General features: G+C 45.2%; 1 protein-coding gene across 2 annotated transcripts in view; it reads left to right on the top strand.

The window, feature by feature from the left end:
• The first annotated feature begins 1,951 nt into the window (after window positions 1-1,951).
• The window catches only part of KPTN (kaptin, actin binding protein), a 41,000-nt gene continuing 22,191 nt past the window's right edge, over window positions 1,952-20,760 (top strand). The window contains exons 1-4 of one of the 2 annotated variants that reach the window (XM_069746601.1): window positions 1,952-2,196; window positions 2,351-2,433; window positions 5,773-5,857; window positions 9,955-10,009. In XM_069746601.1, coding sequence (XP_069602702.1) covers window positions 1,980-2,196; window positions 2,351-2,433; window positions 5,773-5,857; window positions 9,955-10,009 — 440 coding nt within the window. In that variant the 5' untranslated portion in view covers window positions 1,952-1,979. The remainder of the gene's footprint in view (window positions 2,197-2,350; window positions 2,434-5,772; window positions 5,858-9,954; window positions 10,010-20,760) is intronic. The other variant, XM_069746602.1, reaches the window with a different exon arrangement.

Below are 20,760 nucleotides of genomic sequence, written 5' to 3'. Positions count from 1 at the left end.
TAGTCAAGGCGGGAGATGATGAGGGCATGGACTAGGGTTTTTACCGATTCTTGGTTGAGGAATGTACGGATCCGTGAAATATTTTTGAGTTGAAGTCGGCAGGAAGTGGAAAGGGCTTGGATATGTGGTTTGAAGGAGAGATCAGTGACAAGGATTACCCCGAGGCAGCGAGCTTGTGGGACTGGGGAGAGTGGGCAGCCATTTACTGTAATGGATAGGTCCGTTGGGGGGGGGGGGGGGTCGCGTGAGATGGGGGAGGGGAGGAGATGATGAATTCTGTTTTGTCCATGTTAAGTTTCAGAAATCTAGCGGAGAAGAAGGATGAAATAGTGGACAGACATTGAGGGATTCTGGTTAATAGGGAGGTGATATCTGATCCAGAGATGTAGATCTGTGTGTCATCAGCCTAGAGATGATATAACCATCTCCATTAGAACCTATTATGACATCATTGCCGCCAAGGCAACCATTATGACATCATCTTCGCCATGGCAACCTTTATGATATCATCGTCACCATGGCAACCATTATGACATCATCATCAATACACACACACCCGTTTTTATATAATTCCCATCATACATACAGTATCCTCCATGCCATAGTCCCGTGCCCATATACCCATCACATATCCTCCATCCCAGAGTTCCGTGCCCATATACCCATTATGACATCATCTTCGCCATGGCAACCTATTATGACATCGTCGCCACCATGGCAACCATTATGTCATAACTGTCACCATTAAAACCTATTATGGCATCATCGTCACCATGGCAACCTTTATGCTATCATCATCGATACACACATACTCATTTTTATATATAGATGAGTGTATGTATAAGCTCTGTATGTGCTCTGTGTATACATGGCTGCATGTATACATATTTGTGTGTAGCATAGTGTCTGAGTCACATACTGTGTTTATATATAAATCCCTGCTGCACAGACCAGAGCTCATAGGTGTAAACATGTCAGCAATGGCCTAACGAAGGAGCAAAATGCTGTCTATTCATCGGGTGATTGGATTGTTTACGGCGGAACAAAAATCCTTGTTCTCGGCAGCACATCGCCGCTGTAAACTGTAGATGTGCTGCTGATAACATGATCCTGTATGGTGATCTGTTAGTGATCTATTAGTGATCCATTAGTGATCGTTCTGTCCCCGTCATTGTTCCTCATCCGGTGTATAGCGGACACTATTCAGTGGTGTAATATGTGAGCATTTAGGGCCTCACTTTGTCTAAAACTGGTACTGCTGTAATCAGTGGGTGACCCAGGGGTCACACCCCAAAAGGTCAGGCGTGGGTACTCTTTAAGCAGGCTAAGGTCACATTTCAGCAAGAGTTGGAGTCTCTGCATAGAACATTATGACCTGAGCTCCCCTAAGGCTGTGTGCACACGTTGCGTTTTTTTCCGATAAAAACGCTATAAAACCGCAAAAAAAACCGCATATAATAAGCATCCCATCATTTATAATAAATTCCGCATGTTTTGTGCACATGATGCGTTTTTTTCCGAAAAAAAAAAACGCATTGCGGTAAAAACCGCCGCATGTTAATTTAGCGGGGTTTTTTTGCGATTTCCCACTACAAAATGCATTGGGAAGTGTCTGGAAAAAACGGCGGCAAAGACGCGTCATAACCGTGGCAAAAACGCATGCAGAAAATGTCCGGTTTTTCTCAGGAATTTTCTGTGAGAAATCCTGAACGTGTGCACATAGCCTAAGAGGTGAGGTACAGGTCTGGGGTGCAATTAATGCTAAACTGCATAATGGTCATAGAGGTGGGTTATAGTAGTACCTTTGCCCCCAAATAATCCCAACCCTCCCTGACTACAGAGGTTTTTCGCTTTACAATGTCCATAGCAACAAGAATGATGACGTCACCCAGACTGGCCGATCAACAAACTAAGGCCGGAAGTGACTATCCGCCATCTTTACAACTGGCAGCCGTGTGTACCACACGTCACTTCCGGTCATGTCCGGCGCTGGCTTCTGCCCTCTTACAGAAGACACTTTCAGCCGGTTTCCTTCCCAGAGCAATGTGTACGGTCTGTCGGTGCTGCCGTGCGCGGGAGGAGGACACGAACTGCTGGCCGCCACCTTGAAGGGGAAAGTCACCAGTTTCAAGTACCAGGAGCTGCGGGACAAGGTCCGCGCCGGGGCCCGGGAGCTGCAGTTCACCTACATCCCAGGTGCGAGGGGGCGTGGCGTCTGTCATTGTACGGGGGGGGCGGGGCGTGGCCACGATCAAATTCTGCATTCTGTAACCATGGAGACTCATAAATATGCATGGGGTCTGTGTACAGAAAAAGTTTTGTTTTTTAGTTGCTTTCTCCTGTTTTCCAGTCGATGCCGAGATCGTCTCCATTGATTCCTTCAGCAAGTCGCCTCCTAAGCGCGGTCTGGTGGTGGGAATAACGTTTATTAAGGTGCGTTCCTCAGTATTCATGTGTGATCACGTGGTTATAGCATGAAATCCTCTCTCTGGCTCAGACTCGTACTGCCCCCATGCTTTACACTGCAGCCCTGCTCTTTTCCATTTACTTTACCTTATAGTTATTGCAAACTCACCTGAGCGTTGATAGGAAGAGCGAGAATTTCCAGGTGATCTCCAGATTACAGCAGATTCCACAGCCAGACACCTGAAAGCTTCTCTGAGACGACGTGCAGAATATCCCTTACATATGTTCTGCTGCGACCCGGCCTAATCTTATTTGGAGCTTTTTTTTGTCAATTATGTTCTTATGATCCCCCTTTTTTTTTTTTTTTTTTTTGCACAGCAAATATCGAAATAAATATTTGGGGGTTTAATTTTTTTTTTTTACTGTTCATCATAAATAATCTGTTGAATGAATTTTCAAGGTTCATACAGTTGGGTAAATATTGGACATATGGACTTTTTTTCGTTATTTGCTGTATGTAATATGTGCTTGCTATGAAAAGAATTGGATCTAAAAAAAAATATTATATATATATATACTCAAAAAAAAGGAAAAGCAGCACAAAATAATTGAAAAAAAGTGGACTTTAATGCCTGAACGGCGTGGCAGCGTTTCGGATGTGTTATCCTTTGTCAAGCCGATAACACATCCGAAACGCTGCCACGCCGTTCAGGCATTAAAGTCCACTTTTTTTCAATTATTTTGTGCTGCTTTTCTTTTTTTTTGAGTTTATTACTTTCTGACCATTGGATTGCTGGTCGGGAGAGCTCTGCATGCCTTGTAAGGTAGTAATTTTGATGCTGTCCCAATTTTTTCACTATATATATATATATATATATATATATATATATATATATATATATATATATATATATATATATATATATATACAGATTACAGATCAAAAGTTTGGACACACCTTCTCATTTAAATATTGTTCTGTATTTTCATAACTATGAAAATTGTACATTCACACTGAAGGCATCAACACTATGAATTAACACACGTGGAATTATATACTTCACAAAAAAGATTGTTGGAAAACCATTCCCGGTGACTACCTCTTGAAGCTCATCAAGAGGATGCCAAGAGTGTGCAAAGCAGTCATCAAAGCAAAAGGTGGCTACTCTGAAGAACCTAGAATATAAGACATAATTTCAGTTGTTTTACACTTTTTTGTTCAGTATATAATTCCACACGTGTTAATTCATAGTTTTGATTCCTTCAGTGTGAATGTGCAATTTTCGTAGTCATGAAAATACAGAAAAATCTTTAAATGAGAAGGTGTGTCCAAACTTTTGATCTGTACGGTATATCTATCTCCTCTCTCTATGTATGTACTGTATCTACTATATAATTGTCTAAGGGTCACTTCCATCTTTCTGTCACGGATATTCAGCGACGGCCACAGTCCGATTAGTCCCTCCCTACTCCCCTGCCCGGCGCCCGCTCCATACTCCCCTCCGGTCACCGCTCACACAGGGTTAATGGCAGCAGTAACGGACCGCGTTATGCCGCGGGTAACTCGCTCCGTTACCGCCGCTATTAACCCTGTGTGACCAAGTTTTTACTATTGATGCTGGCTATGCAGCATCAATAGTAAAAACATCTAATGTTAAAAATAATAAAAAAAAAAAAAAAATTATTTACTCACCTTCCGCCGCCTTTCCCGCTCCTGGCTACGCTCCGGTGACCGGTCCATGCAGGCGGCAAGGATGGTATGGGAGAAGGACCTGCCATGACGTCACGGTCATGTGACCAAACTACAAGGGGCCCTCAGAAGGTGAGTATATGTTTTATTCTTTATTTTTTAACCTGTGACATATGTGGCTGGGCAATATACTACGTGGCTGGGCAATATACTACGTGGACATGCATATTCTAGAATACCCGATGCGTTGGAATCGGGCTATATATATATATATATATATATATATATATATATATATATATATATATATATATATATATATATATATATATATATATATATATATTCATGCGGTGTTGCACGAATTTGGGTAATCAAAATACTGAGAAGGAATATATATAAGCCAGCTCACCCGTGATGCATACACCAATCTTCGGGAGCATGGACCCGCTGTGTCCAGGCGTATAAAGTCCAAAAAAGAAAAGAATGTCCAGCTTCACTAAATCTGTAAAAAAAAAAAAAAAGAGTTTTCTTTATTCACAAACTTTGAACATGGAGGATACAGACTTCAGCACGAACCATATGGGTAGGAATCTCAACGCGTTTCTGGAGACTAGGCTCCTTTAATCATGAGATTCTTACCCATATGGTTCGTGCTGAAGTCTGTATCCTCCATGTTCAAAGTTTGTGAATGAAGAAAACTCTTTTTTTTTTTACAGATTCGGTGAAGCTGGACATTCTTTTCTTTTTTTAATCAAAATACTGACCTTGCCACAGGATCAGGGTCCTCCAAATTTATATGTTTAACGCCTATGTATATTATTATTAATAATAATATTATTTTTATTATATATGTATGTACATAACATATCCCTTAAAAAAATTGTATAATCCTTTGGGGGTCGAATTATATATGTATTTTTTTCCCCACTGGATCCCGTGTTAGTGACTAGAACCCTGCCTTCTCTCCCAGAGCTAATGTGGATCTGCCATTCCCAGCGATTGTCCAGCGGAAGCGTCGGCATCCATTGAGTGCTATGTAGTGAGCAAAAGAAAAGGCAGAACCTGCAATGACCCGTTTCTGTCTTCTTTAGTGATGAGTGAGCGAGCATGCTCAGGGGTCCTCCGAGTATTTTTTAGTGCTCGGAGATTTCGTTTTTCTTGCCGCAGCTGAATGATTTACATCTGTTAGCCAGCATGAGTACATGTGGGGGTTGCCTGATTGCTAGGGAACCCCCACATGTAATCAAGCTGGCTAACAGATGTAAAACATTCAGCTAAAAACTAAATCTCCGAGCACTAAAAAAATACTCGGAGGACCCCCGAGCGTGCTGGAGAAATCTGTAGTAACGAGTATATTCGCTCATGACTACTCTTCTCCCCCTAGGACCCAGCCTCCTGCTGATAAGTGACGGGAGCTTTAGCCGAGGTTCACATGCTGCGTTCTTGTTTTCACAATGTAAATTTTTCGCAAAGGGGTTTTGTGGTTCTTTAAAATAAATGTCCCATCCCCAGCAGAGGCACTCGGTATAATACAAGCAGGGTCATAGTTTCAACTAGAGGCTTTTCCCTACATTTTTCACACTTCCCTTCAGGATGACGCAACACTTTGTAACATCATCATTTCCTAAAAGACAATTCATAGTGACCGTTTTTTTTTTTTTTCTTCTCCCCAGGACTCCGGAGATAAAGCGAGCCCCTTCCTAAATATTTACTGTGACTATGAGCCGGGATCGGAGTATAATCTGGATTCCATTGCCCGTATGTATTTCATCCTTGTGCAGTACCGCTTGCGGCCACTTTTTTGTATGATAGATACCAATGCAACAGCGCCCCCAGCACTTATTCTCCTATCACTCTGTATTTTAATATTAGGTACATGGGAACCATAGTGGATGACACTTCCTTCCTTCATTTCAGACCAGTCATTTCTTTTTTTTTTTTTTTTAATAAAAATTATGCAAACACTGATATAGTAAGCACTGCATTGCAATTCGGGGGGGGGGGGGGGGGGGCATTTTTTTATTTTAATATATCCCACATAGCCATAGAAGGGCTTGTTTTTTTTTCAGGACGAGTTGTACTTTTGAATGACACCATTAACTTTACCATGTAATGTACGGAAAAACAAGATTTTTTATATAAAGGTTTTTTTAGACATCCACTTTGCAACTTTGTTATAAGAGTAGTGGGTGCATTATATTATAATAATAATAATAATATGTTTTGTTTTTAATGGGGGGTAGGGTTAGGGTGTGAAGCTATTCAATATGCAAATTGCCTAATTTCAAGTCCTCTTTCTCTCTGAAGAGGCAATTTGCATATTAAATTTCCCAGAGTAGCATTGCAGGGCGAATAAGCCTCCTCACCTTGGCATGCCAGAGCAGGTATGTCTCTGTCCACAAGGAGAACCGTTACCCCTTAGACCTCAGTACAAGCTATAGTCTTTATTGATACAATTTTAGGGTGCCTGCAATGTTCTGAGCCTTTGGATGAAGTGGAATGGCTGCCGGCTGGGGGGCCTTCCTGAGCCCCCCAGCCTCACTCCTCCCTCCTCTGTGCCTGTGATTACCAGAAATGACATCAGACGCCGGACCCTCCTATACAGCGTCCCCTCCGGTTTCATCCAGGGTGATAGTCTCAGATGTAGGAAGACGGGTCCTTCACTACCTTCATGGGCCAGAATCCTGGAGGAAGGATCGGAATCTTTGTTCAGCTCTACGGTGAAAGGGAAAGAAATGTCAGAGTGCCATCACCAACCGGAGTAAGAGAGCAAATTGTGAAGCATCATACCGAAACTAGGCCTGTATTAGATCGTGGCAGATCTGCAGAGCCGCTACCTGGTCCTCGATCCATACCGTCTCTAAGCATTAAAGACTACACCTAATATCCAGTAAAGACTTTGACTTTGTGAGACAAGTCCTCCCGGCTGCTGTCCCTCCCTGACATTCTCTATTGGCATTTCTCCTGTGGTGGAGGGTGATTAGAGAAAATGGGTAATTCACTTGCTAAGAACTCTCCACGGCATGGTGCTGTCACAGAGGACTCTTATGGTACCGTCACATTAAGCGACGCTGCAGCGATCGACAACGATGCCGATCGCTGCAGCCTCGCTGTGTGATCGCTGGAGAGCTGTCACCCGATGTTTACCCTGGTTACCATTGTAAATGTAAAAAAAAAAAAAAACACTACATACTCACATTCCGGTGTCTGTCGCATCCTCCGCTGTCAGCTTCCCTGCACTGTGTAAGCGCTGGCCGTAAAGCAGAGCGGTGACGTCACCGCTGTGCTTTGCTTTACGGCCGGCCGGCGCTGACACAGTGCAGGGAAGCTGACGGCGGAGGACGCGACAGACACCGGAATGTGAGTATGTAGTGTGTTTTTTTTTTTTTTAACATTTACAATGGTAACCAGGGTAAATATCGGGTTACTAAGCGCGGCCCTGCACTTAGTAACCCGATGTTTACCCTTGTTACAAGTGAACACATCGCTAGATCGGCATCACACACGCCGATCCAGCGATGACCGCGGGAGATCCAGCGACAAAATAAAGTTCTGGCCTTCTAGCTCCGACCAGCGATGTCACAGCAGGATCCAGAACACAACGATATCGCTATCCAGGACGCTGCAACGTCACAGATCGCTATCGTTATCGTTCTAAAGTTGCTCAGTGTGAAGGTACCTTAAGCAACCAAAATACTGGTATATCTAATTTTTATTTTTGTGATGGGAGAGGAAATGATCAAGAGGAACAAAAACAAAAAAAAAACAATAATTCTGTCATTGCAAATTATTAATATATATATATATATACCAAAACTTTGGACACCCCGTCTCATGTAAAGATTTTTCTGTATTTTCATGACTATGAAAATTGTACATTCACACTGAAGGCATCAAAACTATGAAATAACACGTGGAATTATATACTTCACAAAAAAGTGTGAAACAACTGAAATTATGTCTTATATTCTAGGTTCTTCAAAGTAGCCACCTTTTGCCTTGATGACTGCTTTGCACACTCTTGGCATTCTCTTGATGAGCTTCAAGAGGTAGTCACCGGGAATGGTCTTCCAAGAATCTTTGAAGGAGTTCCCAGAGATGCTTAGAACTTGTTGGCCCTTTTGCCTTCACTCTGCGGTCCAGCTCACCCCAAACCATCTCTATTGGGTTCAGGTCTGGTGACTGTGGAGGCCAGGTCATCTGGCGTAGCACCCCATCACTCTCCTTCTTGGGCAAATAGCCCTTACACAGCCTGGAGGTGTTTGGGGTCATTGTCCTGTTGAAAAATAAATGGTGGTCCAACTAAACGCAAACCTGAGGGAATAGCATGCCGCTGCAAGATGCTGTGGTAGCCATGCTGGTTCAGTATGCCTTCAATTTTGAATAAATCCCCAACAGTGTCACCAGCAAAGCACCCCCACACCATCACACCTCCTCCTCCATGCTTCACGGTGGGAACCAGGCATGTAGAGTCCATCCGTTCACCTTTTCTGCGTCGCACAAAGACACGGTGGTTGGAACCAAAGATCTCAAATTTGGACTCATCAGACCAAAGCACAGATTTCCACTGGTCTAATGTCCATTCCTCGTGTTCTTTAGCCCAAACAAGTCTCTTCTGCTTGTTGCCTGTCCTTAGCAGTGGTTTCCTAGCAGCTATTTTACCATGAAGGCCTGCTGCACAAAGTCTCCTCTTAACAGTTGTTGTAGAGATGTGTCTGCTGCTAGAACTCTGTGTGGCATTGACCTGGTCTCTAATCTGAGCTGCTGTTAACCTGCGATTTCTGAGGCTGGTGACTCGGATAAACTTATCCTCAGAAGCAGAGGTGACTCTTGGTCTTCCTTTCCTGGGGCAGTCCTCATGTGAGCCAGTTTCTTTGTAGCGCTTGATGGTTTTTGCCACTGCACTTACGGACACTTTCAAAGTTTTCCCAATTTTTCGGACTGACTGACCTTCATTTCTTAAAGTAATGATGGCCACTCGCTTTTCTTTACTTGGCTGCTTTTTTCTTGCCATAATACAAATTCTAACAGTCTATTCAGTAGGACTATCAGCTGTGTATCCACCAGACTTCTGCACAACACAACTGATGGTCCCAACCCCATATATATAAGGCAAGAAATCCCACTTATTGAACCTGACAGGGCACACCTGTGAAGTGAAAACCATTCCCGGTGACAACCTCTTGAAGCTCATCAAGAGAATGCCAAGAGTGTGCAAAGCAGTCATCAAAGCAAAAGGTGGATACTTTGAAGAACCTAGAATATGAGACATAATATCAGTTGTCACACTTTTTTGTTCAGTATATAATTCCACATGTGTTAATTCATAGTTTTGATGCCTTCAGTGTGATATATATATATATATATATATATATATATATATATATATATATATATTAGTAGTTCAGACAGTTGTGCCTGAGATACTAGCGCATATTAGTGAAAGTTTTGCAATACAAGAAAATGTGTGTAATAAATATATATAATCTCGCCCCCAACAAGCTTCTCTACAGGACCTAGAATTGCTTGTTCTCATGATCGGCACTGCAGTATCCTAGTGTGGTAATCTATCATTAAATTAACAAATGCCTATGAAGCCCTACACGTCTTCCACTGGGTGGAGGAACGGACTCTCCAGTATCCATCCGCTTAGATGATGCAGCCATGATGGCCGCGGCAGCGGAGGGGGTGTACCGGATACAATCCTGATCTCCGACCTTACAGTAGATTGCAGGCTGAGCCGTATATTTAGCCTTCACATTCCCTGCACACGGAGATAAAAATCACTGATAAGTTGAATAAGTTAATTAGAGAACAAAGATCCATCTTATTCATACTTGTTCCTGTTCTCACAGAGAGCTGCTTAAATTTGGAGCTGAAATTCACCCCTTTCCAGCTGTGTCATGCAGAGTGAGTATACAGGGATTTTGTGGACCTTGTGATTTATCTATCTACTAGATGGTGGCCCGATTCTAACGCATCGGGTATTCTAGAATATGCATGTCCACGTAGTATATTGCCCAACCACGTAGTATATTGCCCAACCACGTAGTATATTGCCCAACCACGTAGTATATTGCCCAACCACGTAGTATATTGCCCAGCCACGTAGTATATTGCCCAGTCACGTAGTATATTGCCCAGTCACATAGTATATTGCCCAGTACAGAGCCACGTAGTATATTGCCCAGTCACATAGTATATTGCCCAGTACAGAGCCCAGTATATTGCCCAGTCGCGTAGTATATTGCCCAGCCTCGTAGTATATTGCCCAGCCACGTAGTATATTGCCCAGCCACGTAGTATATTGCCCAGTCACGTAGTATATTGCCCAGTCACGTAGTATATTGCCCAGTCACATAGTATATTGCCCAGTACAGAGCCCAGTATATTGCCCAGCCACGTAGTATATTGCCCAGCCACGTAGTATATTGCCCAGCCACGTAGTATATTGCCCAGCCACGTAGTATATTGCCCAACCACGTAGTATATTGCCCAGCCACGTAGTATATTGCCCAGTCACGTAGTATATTGCCCAGTCACATAGTATATTGCCCAGTACAGAGCCCAGTATATTGCCCAGTCGCGTAGTATATTGCCCAGTCACGTAGTATATTGCCCAGCCACGTAGTATATTGCCCAGTACAGAGCCACGTAGTATATTGCCCAGTCACGTAGTATATTGCCCAGTCACGTAGTATATTGCCCAGTACAGAGCCACGTAGTATATTGCCCAGTCGCGTAGTATATTGCCCAGCCACGTAGTATATTGCCCAGTACAGAGCCACGTAGTATATTGCCCAGCCACGTAGTATATTGCCCAGTCACGTAGTATATTGCCCAGCCACGTAGTATATTGCCCAGTCACGTAGTATATTGCCCAGTCACATAGTATATTGCCCAGTACATTGCCCAGTATATTGCCCAGTCGCGTAGTATATTGCCCAGTCGCGTAGTATATTGCCCAGTCGCGTAGTATATTGCCCAGCCACGTAGTATATTGCCCAGCCACGTAGTATATTGCCCAGCCACGTAGTATATTGCCCAGTCACGTAGTATATTGCCCAGTCACGTAGTATATTGCCCAGTCACGTAGTATATTGCCCAGCCACGTAGTATATTGCCCAGCCACGTAGTATATTGCCCAGCCACGTAGTATATTGCCCAGCCACGTAGTATATTGCCCAGCCACGTAGTATATTGCCCAGCCACGTAGTATATTGCCCAGCCACGTAGTATATTGCCCAGCCACGTAGTATATTGCCCAGCCACGTAGTATATTGCCCAGTCACGTAGTACATTGCCCAGTACAGAACCACGTAGTATATTGCCCAGCCACGTAGTATATTGCCCAGCCACGTAGTATATTGTCCAGCCACATAGTATATTGCCCAGTCACGTAGTATATTGCCCAGTCGCGTAGTATATTGCCCAGTCACGTAGTATATTGCCCAGTACAGAGCCACGTTGTATATTGCTCAGTCGCGTAATATATTGCCCAGTCACGTAGTATATTGCCCAGCCACGTAGTATATTGCCCAGCCACGTAGTATATTGCCCAGTACAGAGCCACGTAGTATATTGCCCAGCCACGTAGTATATTGCCCAGCCACGTAGTATATTGCCCAGTCACGTAGTATATTGCCCAGCCACGTAGTATATTGCCCAGTACAGAGCCACGTTGTATATTGCCCAGTCGCGTAGTATATTGCCCAGCCACGTAGTATATTGCCCAGTACAGAGCCACGTTGTATATTGCCCAGTCGCGTAGTATATTGCCCAGCCACGTAGTATATTGCCCAGCCACGTAGTATATTGCCCAGCCACGTAGTATATTGCCCAGTCACGTAGTATATTGCCCAGTCACGTAGTACATTGCCCAGTACAGATCCACGCAGTATATTGCCCAGCCACGTAGTATATTGCCCAGTACAGAGCCACGTAGTATATTGCCCAGTCACGTAGTATATTGCCCAGTCACGTAGTATATTGCCCAGTACAGAGCCACGTTGTATATTGCCCAGCCACGTAGTATATTGCCCAGTACAGAGCCACGTAGTATATTGCCCAGCCACGTAGTATATTGCCCAGCCACGTAGTATATTGCCCAGCCACGTAGTATATTGCCCAGTCACGTAGTATATTGCCCAGTCACATAGTATATTGCCCAGTACATTGCCCAGTATATTGCCCAGTCGCGTAGTATATTGCCCAGTCGCGTAGTATATTGCCCAGTCACGTAGTATATTGCCCAGCCACGTAGTACATTGCCCAGTACAGAACCACGTTTTATATTGCCCAGTCGCGTAGTATATTGCCCAGTCACGTAGTACATTGCCCAGTACAGAACCACGTTGTATATTGCCCAGTCACGTAGTATATTGCCCAGCCACGTAGTATATTGCCCAGTCGTGTAGTATATTGCCCAGCCACGTAGTATATTGCCCAGTACAGAACCACGTTGTATATTGCCCAGCCACGTAGTATATTGCCCAGTCGCGTAGTATATTGCCCAGTCACGTAGTACATTGCCCAGTACAGAACCACGTAGTATATTGCCCAGCCACGTAGTATATTGTCCAGCCACATAGTATATTGCCCAGTCACGTAGTATATTGCCCAGTCGCGTAGTATATTGCCCAGTCACGTAGTATATTGCCCAGTACAGAGCCACGTTGTATATTGCCCAGTCGCGTAATATATTGCCCAGTCACGTAGTATATTGCCCAGCCACGTAGTATATTGCCCAGCCACGTAGTATATTGCCCAGTACAGAGCCACGTAGTATATTGCCCAGCCACGTAGTATATTGCCCAGCCACGTAGTATATTGCCCAGTCACGTAGTATATTGCCCAGCCACGTAGTATATTGCCCAGTACAGAGCCACGTTGTATATTGCCCAGTCGCGTAGTATATTGCCCAGCCACGTAGTATATTGCCCAGTACAGAGCCACGTAGTATATTGCCCAGCCACGTAGTATATTGCCCAGTCACATAGTATATTGCCCAGTATATTGCCCAGTCGCGTAGTATATTGCCCAGCCACGTAGTATATTGCCCAGCCACGTAGTATATTGCCCAGCCACGTAGTATATTGCCCAGTCACGTAGTATATTGCCCAGTCACGTAGTACATTGCCCAGTACAGAACCACGCAGTATATTGCCCAGCCACGTAGTATATTGCACAGCCACGTAGTATATTGCCCAGTACAGAGCCACGTTGTATATTGCCCAGTCACGTAGTATATTGCCCAGCCACGTAGTATATTGCCCAGTCATGTAGTATATTGCCCAACCACGTAGTATATTGCCCAACCACGTAGTATATTGCACAGCCACGTAGTATATTGCCCAGTACAGAACCACGTTGTATATTGCCCAGCCACGTAGTATATTGCCCAGTCGCGTAGTATATTGCCCAGTCATGTAGTATATTGCCCAGTACAGAGCCACGTTGTATATTGCCCAGCCACGTAGTATATTGTCCAGCCACATAGTATATTGCCCAGTCGCGTAGTATATTGCCCAGTCACATAGTATATTGCCCAGTACATTGCCCAGTATATTGCCCAGCCGCGTAGTATATTGCCCAGCCACGTAGTATATTGCCCAGCCACGTAGTATATTGCCCAGCCACGTAGTATATTGCCCAGCCACATAGTATATTGCCCAGTCACGTAGTATATTGCCCAGTCACGTAGTACATTGCCCAGTACAGAACCACGTTTTATATTGCCCAGTCGCGTAGTATATTGCCCAGTCACGTAGTACATTGCCCAGTACAGAACCACGTAGTATATTGCCCAGTCACGTAGTATATTGCCCAGCCACGTAGTATATTGCCCAGTCGTGTAGTATATTGCCCAGCCACGTAGTATATTGCACAGCCACGTAGTATATTGCCCAGTACAGAACCACGTTGTATATTGCCCAGCCACGTAGTATATTGCCCAGTCGCGTAGTATATTGCCCAGTCACGTAGTACATTGCCCAGTACAGAACCACGTAGTATATTGCCCAGCCACGTAGTATATTGCCCAGCCACGTAGTATATTGCCCAGCCACGTAGTATATTGCCCAGCCACACAGTATATTGCCCAGTCACATAGTATATTGCCCAGTCGCGTAGTATATTGCCCAGTCACGTAGTATATTGCCCAGTACAGAGCCACGTTGTATATTGCCCAGTCGCGTAGTATATTGCCCAGTCACGTAGTATATTGCCCAGCCACGTAGTATATTGCCCAGTACAGAGCCACGTAGTATATTGCCCAGCCACGTAGTATATTGCCCAGTCACGTAGTATATTGACCAGTCACGTAGTATATTGCCCAGTACAGAGCCACGTTGTATATTGCCCAGTCGCGTAGTATATTGCCCAGTCACGTAGTATATTGCCCAGCCACGTAGTATATTGCCCAGTACAGAGCCACGTAGTATATTGCCCAGCCACGTAGTATATTGCCCAGCCACACAGTATATTGCCCAGTCACATAGTATATTGCCCAGTCGCGTAGTATATTGCCCAGTCACGTAGTATATTGCCCAGTACAGAGCCACGTTGTATATTGCCCAGTCGCGTAGTATATTGCCCAGTCACGTAGTATATTGCCCAGCCACGTAGTATATTGCCCAGTACAGAGCCACGTAGTATATTGCCCAGCCACGTAGTATATTGCCCAGTCACGTAGTATATTGACCAGTCACGTAGTATATTGCCCAGTACAGAGCCACGTTGTATATTGCCCAGTCGCGTAGTATATTGCCCAGTCACGTAGTATATTGCCCAGCCACGTAGTATATTGCCCAGTACAGAGCCACGTAGTATATTGCCCAGCCACGTAGTATATTGCCCAGTCACGTAGTATATTGCCCAGTCACGTAGTATATTGCCCAGTCACGTAGTACATTGCCCAGTACAGAACCACGTTTTATATTGCCCAGTCGCGTAGTATATTGCCCAGTCACGTAGTACATTGCCCAGTACAGAACCACGTAGTATATTGCCCAGCCACGTAGTATATTGCCCAGTACAGAGCCACGTTGTATATTGCCCAGTCACGTAGTATATTGCCCAGCCACGTAGTATATTGCCCAGTCGTGTAGTATATTGCCCAGCCACGTAGTATATTGCACAGCCACGTAGTATATTGCCCAGTACAGAACCACGTTGTATATTGCCCAGCCACGTAGTATATTGCCCAGTCGCGTAGTATATTGCCCAGTCACGTAGTACATTGCCCAGTACAGAACCACGTAGTATATTGCCCAGCCACGTAGTATATTGCCCAGCCACGTAGTATATTGCCCAGCCACGTAGTATATTGCCCAGCCACGTAGTATATTGCCCAGCCACACAGTATATTGCCCAGTCACATAGTATATTGCCCAGTCGCGTAGTATATTGCCCAGTCACGTAGTATATTGCCCAGTACAGAGCCACGTTGTATATTGCCCAGTCGCGTAGTATATTGCCCAGTCACGTAGTATATTGCCCAGCCACGTAGTATATTGCCCAGTACAGAGCCACGTAGTATATTGCCCAGCCACGTAGTATATTGCCCAGTCACGTAGTATATTGACCAGTCACGTAGTATATTGCCCAGTACAGAGCCACGTTGTATATTGCCCAGTCGCGTAGTATATTGCCCAGTCGCGTAGTATATTGCCCAGCCACGTAGTATATTGCCCAGCCACGTAGTATATTGCCCAGCCACGTAGTATATTGCCCAGTCACGTAGTATATTGCCCAGCCACGTAGTATATTGCCCAGTAGAGCCACGTTGTATATTGCCCAGTCGCGTAGTATATTGCCCAGCCACGTAGTATATTGCCCAGTACAGAGCCACGTAGTATATTGCCCAGCCACGTAGTATATTGCCCAGCCACGTAGTATATTGCCCAGCCACGTAGTATATTGCCCAGTCACATAGTATATTGCCCAGTACATTGCCCAGTATATTGCCCAGTCACGTAGTATATTGCCCAGCCACGTAGTATATTGCCCAGCCACGTAGTATATTGCCCAGCCACGTAGTATATTGCCCAGTCACGTAGTATATTGCCCAGTCACGTACTATATTGCCCAGTCACGTAGTACATTGCCCAGTACAGAACCACGCAGTATATTGCCCAGCCACGTAGTATATTGCACAGCCACGTAGTATATTGCCCAGTACAGAGCCACGTTGTATATTGCCCAGTCACGTAGTATATTGCCCAGCCACGTAGTATATTGCCCAGTCATGTAGTATATTGCCCAGCCACGTAGTATATTGCACAGCCACGTAGTATATTGCCCAGTACAGAACCACGTTGTATATTGCCCAGCCACGTAGTATATTGCCCAGTCGCGTAGTATATTGCCCAGTCACGTAGTATATTGCCCAGTACAGAGCCACGTTGTATATTGCCCAGCCACGTAGTATATTGCCCAGTCACGTAGTATATTGCCCAGTACAGAGCCACGTTGTATATTGCCCAGTCGCGTAGTATATTGCCCAGTCACGTAGTATATTGCCCAGCCACGTAGCATATTGCCCAGCCACGTAGTATATTGCCCAGCCACGTAGTATATTGCCCAGCCACGTAGTATATTGCCCAGTCACGTAGTATATTGCCCAGTCACGTAGTATATTGCCCAGTACAGAGCCACGTTGTATATTGCCCAGTCGCGTAGTATATTGCCCAGTCACGTAGTATATTGCCCAGCCACGTAGTATATTGCCCAGCCACGTATTATATTGCCCAGTCACGTAGTATATTGCCCAGCCACGTAGTATATTGCCCAGCCACGTAGTATATTGCCCAGCCACGTAGTATATTGCCCAGTCACGTAGTATATTGCCCAGTACAGAGCCACGTTGTATATTGCCCAGTCGCGTAGTATATTGCCCAGCCACGTAGTATATTGCCCAGCCACGTAGTATATTGCCCAGTCACATAGTATATTGCCCAGTACATTGCCCAGTATATTGCCCAGTCGCGTAGTATATTGCCCAGTCGCGTAGTATATTGCCCAGTCACGTAGTATATTGCCCAGCCACGTAGTACATTGCCCAGTACAGAACCACGTTTTATATTGCCCAGTCGCGTAGTATATTGCCCAGTCACGTAGTACATTGCCCAGTACAGAACCACGTTGTATATTGCCCAGTCACGTAGTATATTGCCCAGCCACGTAGTATATTGCCCAGTCACATAGTATATTGCCCAGTATATTGCCCAGTCGCGTAGTATATTGCCCAGCCACGTAGTATATTGCCCAGCCACGTAGTATATTGCCCAGCCACGTAGTATATTGCCCAGTCACGTAGTATATTGCCCAGTCACGTAGTACATTGCCCAGTACAGAACCACGCAGTATATTGCCCAGCCACGTAGTATATTGCACAGCCACGTAGTATATTGCCCAGTACAGAGCCACGTTGTATATTGCCCAGTCACGTAGTATATTGCCCAGCCACGTAGTATATTGCCCAGTCATGTAGTATATTGCCCAACCACGTAGTATATTGCCCAACCACGTAGTATATTGCACAGCCACGTAGTATATTGCCCAGTACAGAACCACGTTGTATATTGCCCAGCCACGTAGTATATTGCCCAGTCGCGTAGTATATTGCCCAGTCATGTAGTATATTGCCCAGTACAGAGCCACGTTGTATATTGCCCAGCCACGTAGTATATTGTCCAGCCACATAGTATATTGCCCAGTCGCGTAGTATATTGCCCAGTCACATAGTATATTGCCCAGTACATTGCCCAGTATATTGCCCAGCCGCGTAGTATATTGCCCAGCCACGTAGTATATTGCCCAGCCACGTAGTATATTGCCCAGCCACGTAGTATATTGCCCAGCCACGTAGTATATTGCCCAGCCACGTAGTATATTGCCCAGCCACATAGTATATTGCCCAGTCACGTAGTATATTGCCCAGTCACGTAGTACATTGCCCAGTACAGAACCACGTTTTATATTGCCCAGTCGCGTAGTATATTGCCCAGTCACGTAGTACATTGCCCAGTACAGAACCACGTAGTATATTGCCCAGCCACGTTGTATATTGCCCAGTCACGTAGTATATTGCCCAGCCACGTAGTATATTGCCCAGTCGTGTAGTATATTGCCCAGCCACGTAGTATATTGCACAGCCACGTAGTATATTGCCCAGTACAGAACCACGTTGTATATTGCCCAGCCACGTAGTATATTGCCCAGTCGCGTAGTATATTGCCCAGTCACGTAGTACATTGCCCAGTACAGAACCACGTAGTATATTGCCCAGCCACGTAGTATATTGCCCAGCCACGTAGTATATTGCCCAGCCACGTAGTATATTGCCCAGCCACGTAGTATATTGCCCAGCCACACAGTATATTGCCCAGTCACATAGTATATTGCCCAGTCGCGTAGTATATTGCCCAGTCACGTAGTATATTGCCCAGTACAGAGCCACGTTGTATATTGCCCAGTCGCGTAGTATATTGCCCAGTCACGTAGTATATTGCCCAGCCACGTAGTATATTGCCCAGTACAGAGCCACGTAGTATATTGCCCAGCCACGTAGTATATTGCCCAGTCACGTAGTATATTGACCAGTCACGTAGTATATTGCCCAGTACAGAGCCACGTTGTATATTGCCCAGTCGCGTAGTATATTGCCCAGTCACGTAGTATATTGCCCAGCCACGTAGTATATTGCCCAGTACAGAGCCACGTAGTATATTGCCCAGCCACGTAGTATATTGCCCAGCCACACAGTATATTGCCCAGTCACATAGTATATTGCCCAGTCGCGTAGTATATTGCCCAGTCACGTAGTATATTGCCCAGTACAGAGCCACGTTGTATATTGCCCAGTCGCGTAGTATATTGCCCAGTCACGTAGTATATTGCCCAGCCACGTAGTATATTGCCCAGTACAGAGCCACGTAGTATATTGCCCAGCCACGTAGTATATTGCCCAGTCACGTAGTATATTGACCAGTCACGTAGTATATTGCCCAGTACAGAGCCACGTTGTATATTGCCCAGTCGCGTAGTATATTGCCCAGTCACGTAGTATATTGCCCAGCCACGTAGTATATTGCCCAGTACAGAGCCACGTAGTATATTGCCCAGCCACGTAGTATATTGCCCAGTCACGTAGTATATTGCCCAGTCACGTAGTATATTGCCCAGTCACGTAGTACATTGCCCAGTACAGAACCACGTTTTATATTGCCCAGTCGCGTAGTATATTGCCCAGTCACGTAGTACATTGCCCAGTACAGAACCACGTAGTATATTGCCCAGCCACGTAGTATATTGCCCAGTACAGAGCCACGTTGTATATTGCCCAGTCACGTAGTATATTGCCCAGCCACGTAGTATATTGCCCAGTCGTGTAGTATATTGCCCAGCCACGTAGTATATTGCACAGCCACGTAGTATATTGCCCAGTACAGAACCACGTTGTATATTGCCCAGCCACGTAGTATATTGCCCAGTCGCGTAGTATATTGCCCAGTCACGTAGTACATTGCCCAGTACAGAACCACGTAGTATATTGCCCAGCCACGTAGTATATTGCCCAGCCACGTAGTATATTGCCCAGCCACGTAGTATATTGCCCAGCCACGTAGTATATTGCCCAGCCACACAGTATATTGCCCAGTCACATAGTATATTGCCCAGTCGCGTAGTATATTGCCCAGTCACGTAGTATATTGCCCAGTACAGAGCCACGTTGTATATTGCCCAGTCGCGTAGTATATTGCCCAGTCACGTAGTATATTGCCCAGCCACGTAGTATATTGCCCAGTACAGAGCCACGTAGTATATTGCCCAGCCACGTAGTATATTGCCCAGTCACGTAGTATATTGACCAGTCACGTAGTATATTGCCCAGTACAGAGCCACGTTGTATATTGCCCAGTCGCGTAGTATATTGCCCAGTCGCGTAGTATATTGCCCAGCCACGTAGTATATTGCCCAGCCACGTAGTATATTGCCCAGCCACGTAGTATATTGCCCAGTCACGTAGTATATTGCCCAGCCACGTAGTATATTGCCCAGTAGAGCCACGTTGTATATTGCCCAGTCGCGTAGTATATTGCCCAGCCACGTAGTATATTGCCCAGTACAGAGCCACGTAGTATATTGCCCAGCCACGTAGTATATTGCCCAGCCACGTAGTATATTGCCCAGCCACGTAGTATATTGCCCAGCCACGTAGTATATTGCCCAGTCACATAGTATATTGCCCAGTACATTGCCCAGTATATTGCCCAGTCACGTAGTATATTGCCCAGCCACGTAGTATATTGCCCAGCCACGTAGTATATTGCCCAGCCACGTAGTATATTGCCCAGTCACGTAGTATATTGCCCAGTCACGTACTATATTGCCCAGTCACGTAGTACATTGCCCAGTACAGAACCACGCAGTATATTGCCCAGCCACGTAGTATATTGCACAGCCACGTAGTATATTGCCCAGTACAGAGCCACGTTGTATATTGCCCAGTCACGTAGTATATTGCCCAGCCACGTAGTATATTGCCCAGTCATGTAGTATATTGCCCAGCCACGTAGTATATTGCACAGCCACGTAGTATATTGCCCAGTACAGAACCACGTTGTATATTGCCCAGCCACGTAGTATATTGCCCAGTC

The sequence above is a fragment of the Ranitomeya imitator genome, chromosome 2, assembly GCF_032444005.1.
Source record: "Ranitomeya imitator isolate aRanImi1 chromosome 2, aRanImi1.pri, whole genome shotgun sequence".
Taxonomy (NCBI): domain Eukaryota; kingdom Metazoa; phylum Chordata; class Amphibia; order Anura; family Dendrobatidae; genus Ranitomeya; species Ranitomeya imitator.
This window is presented reverse-complemented; position numbering and strand designations above follow the sequence as displayed.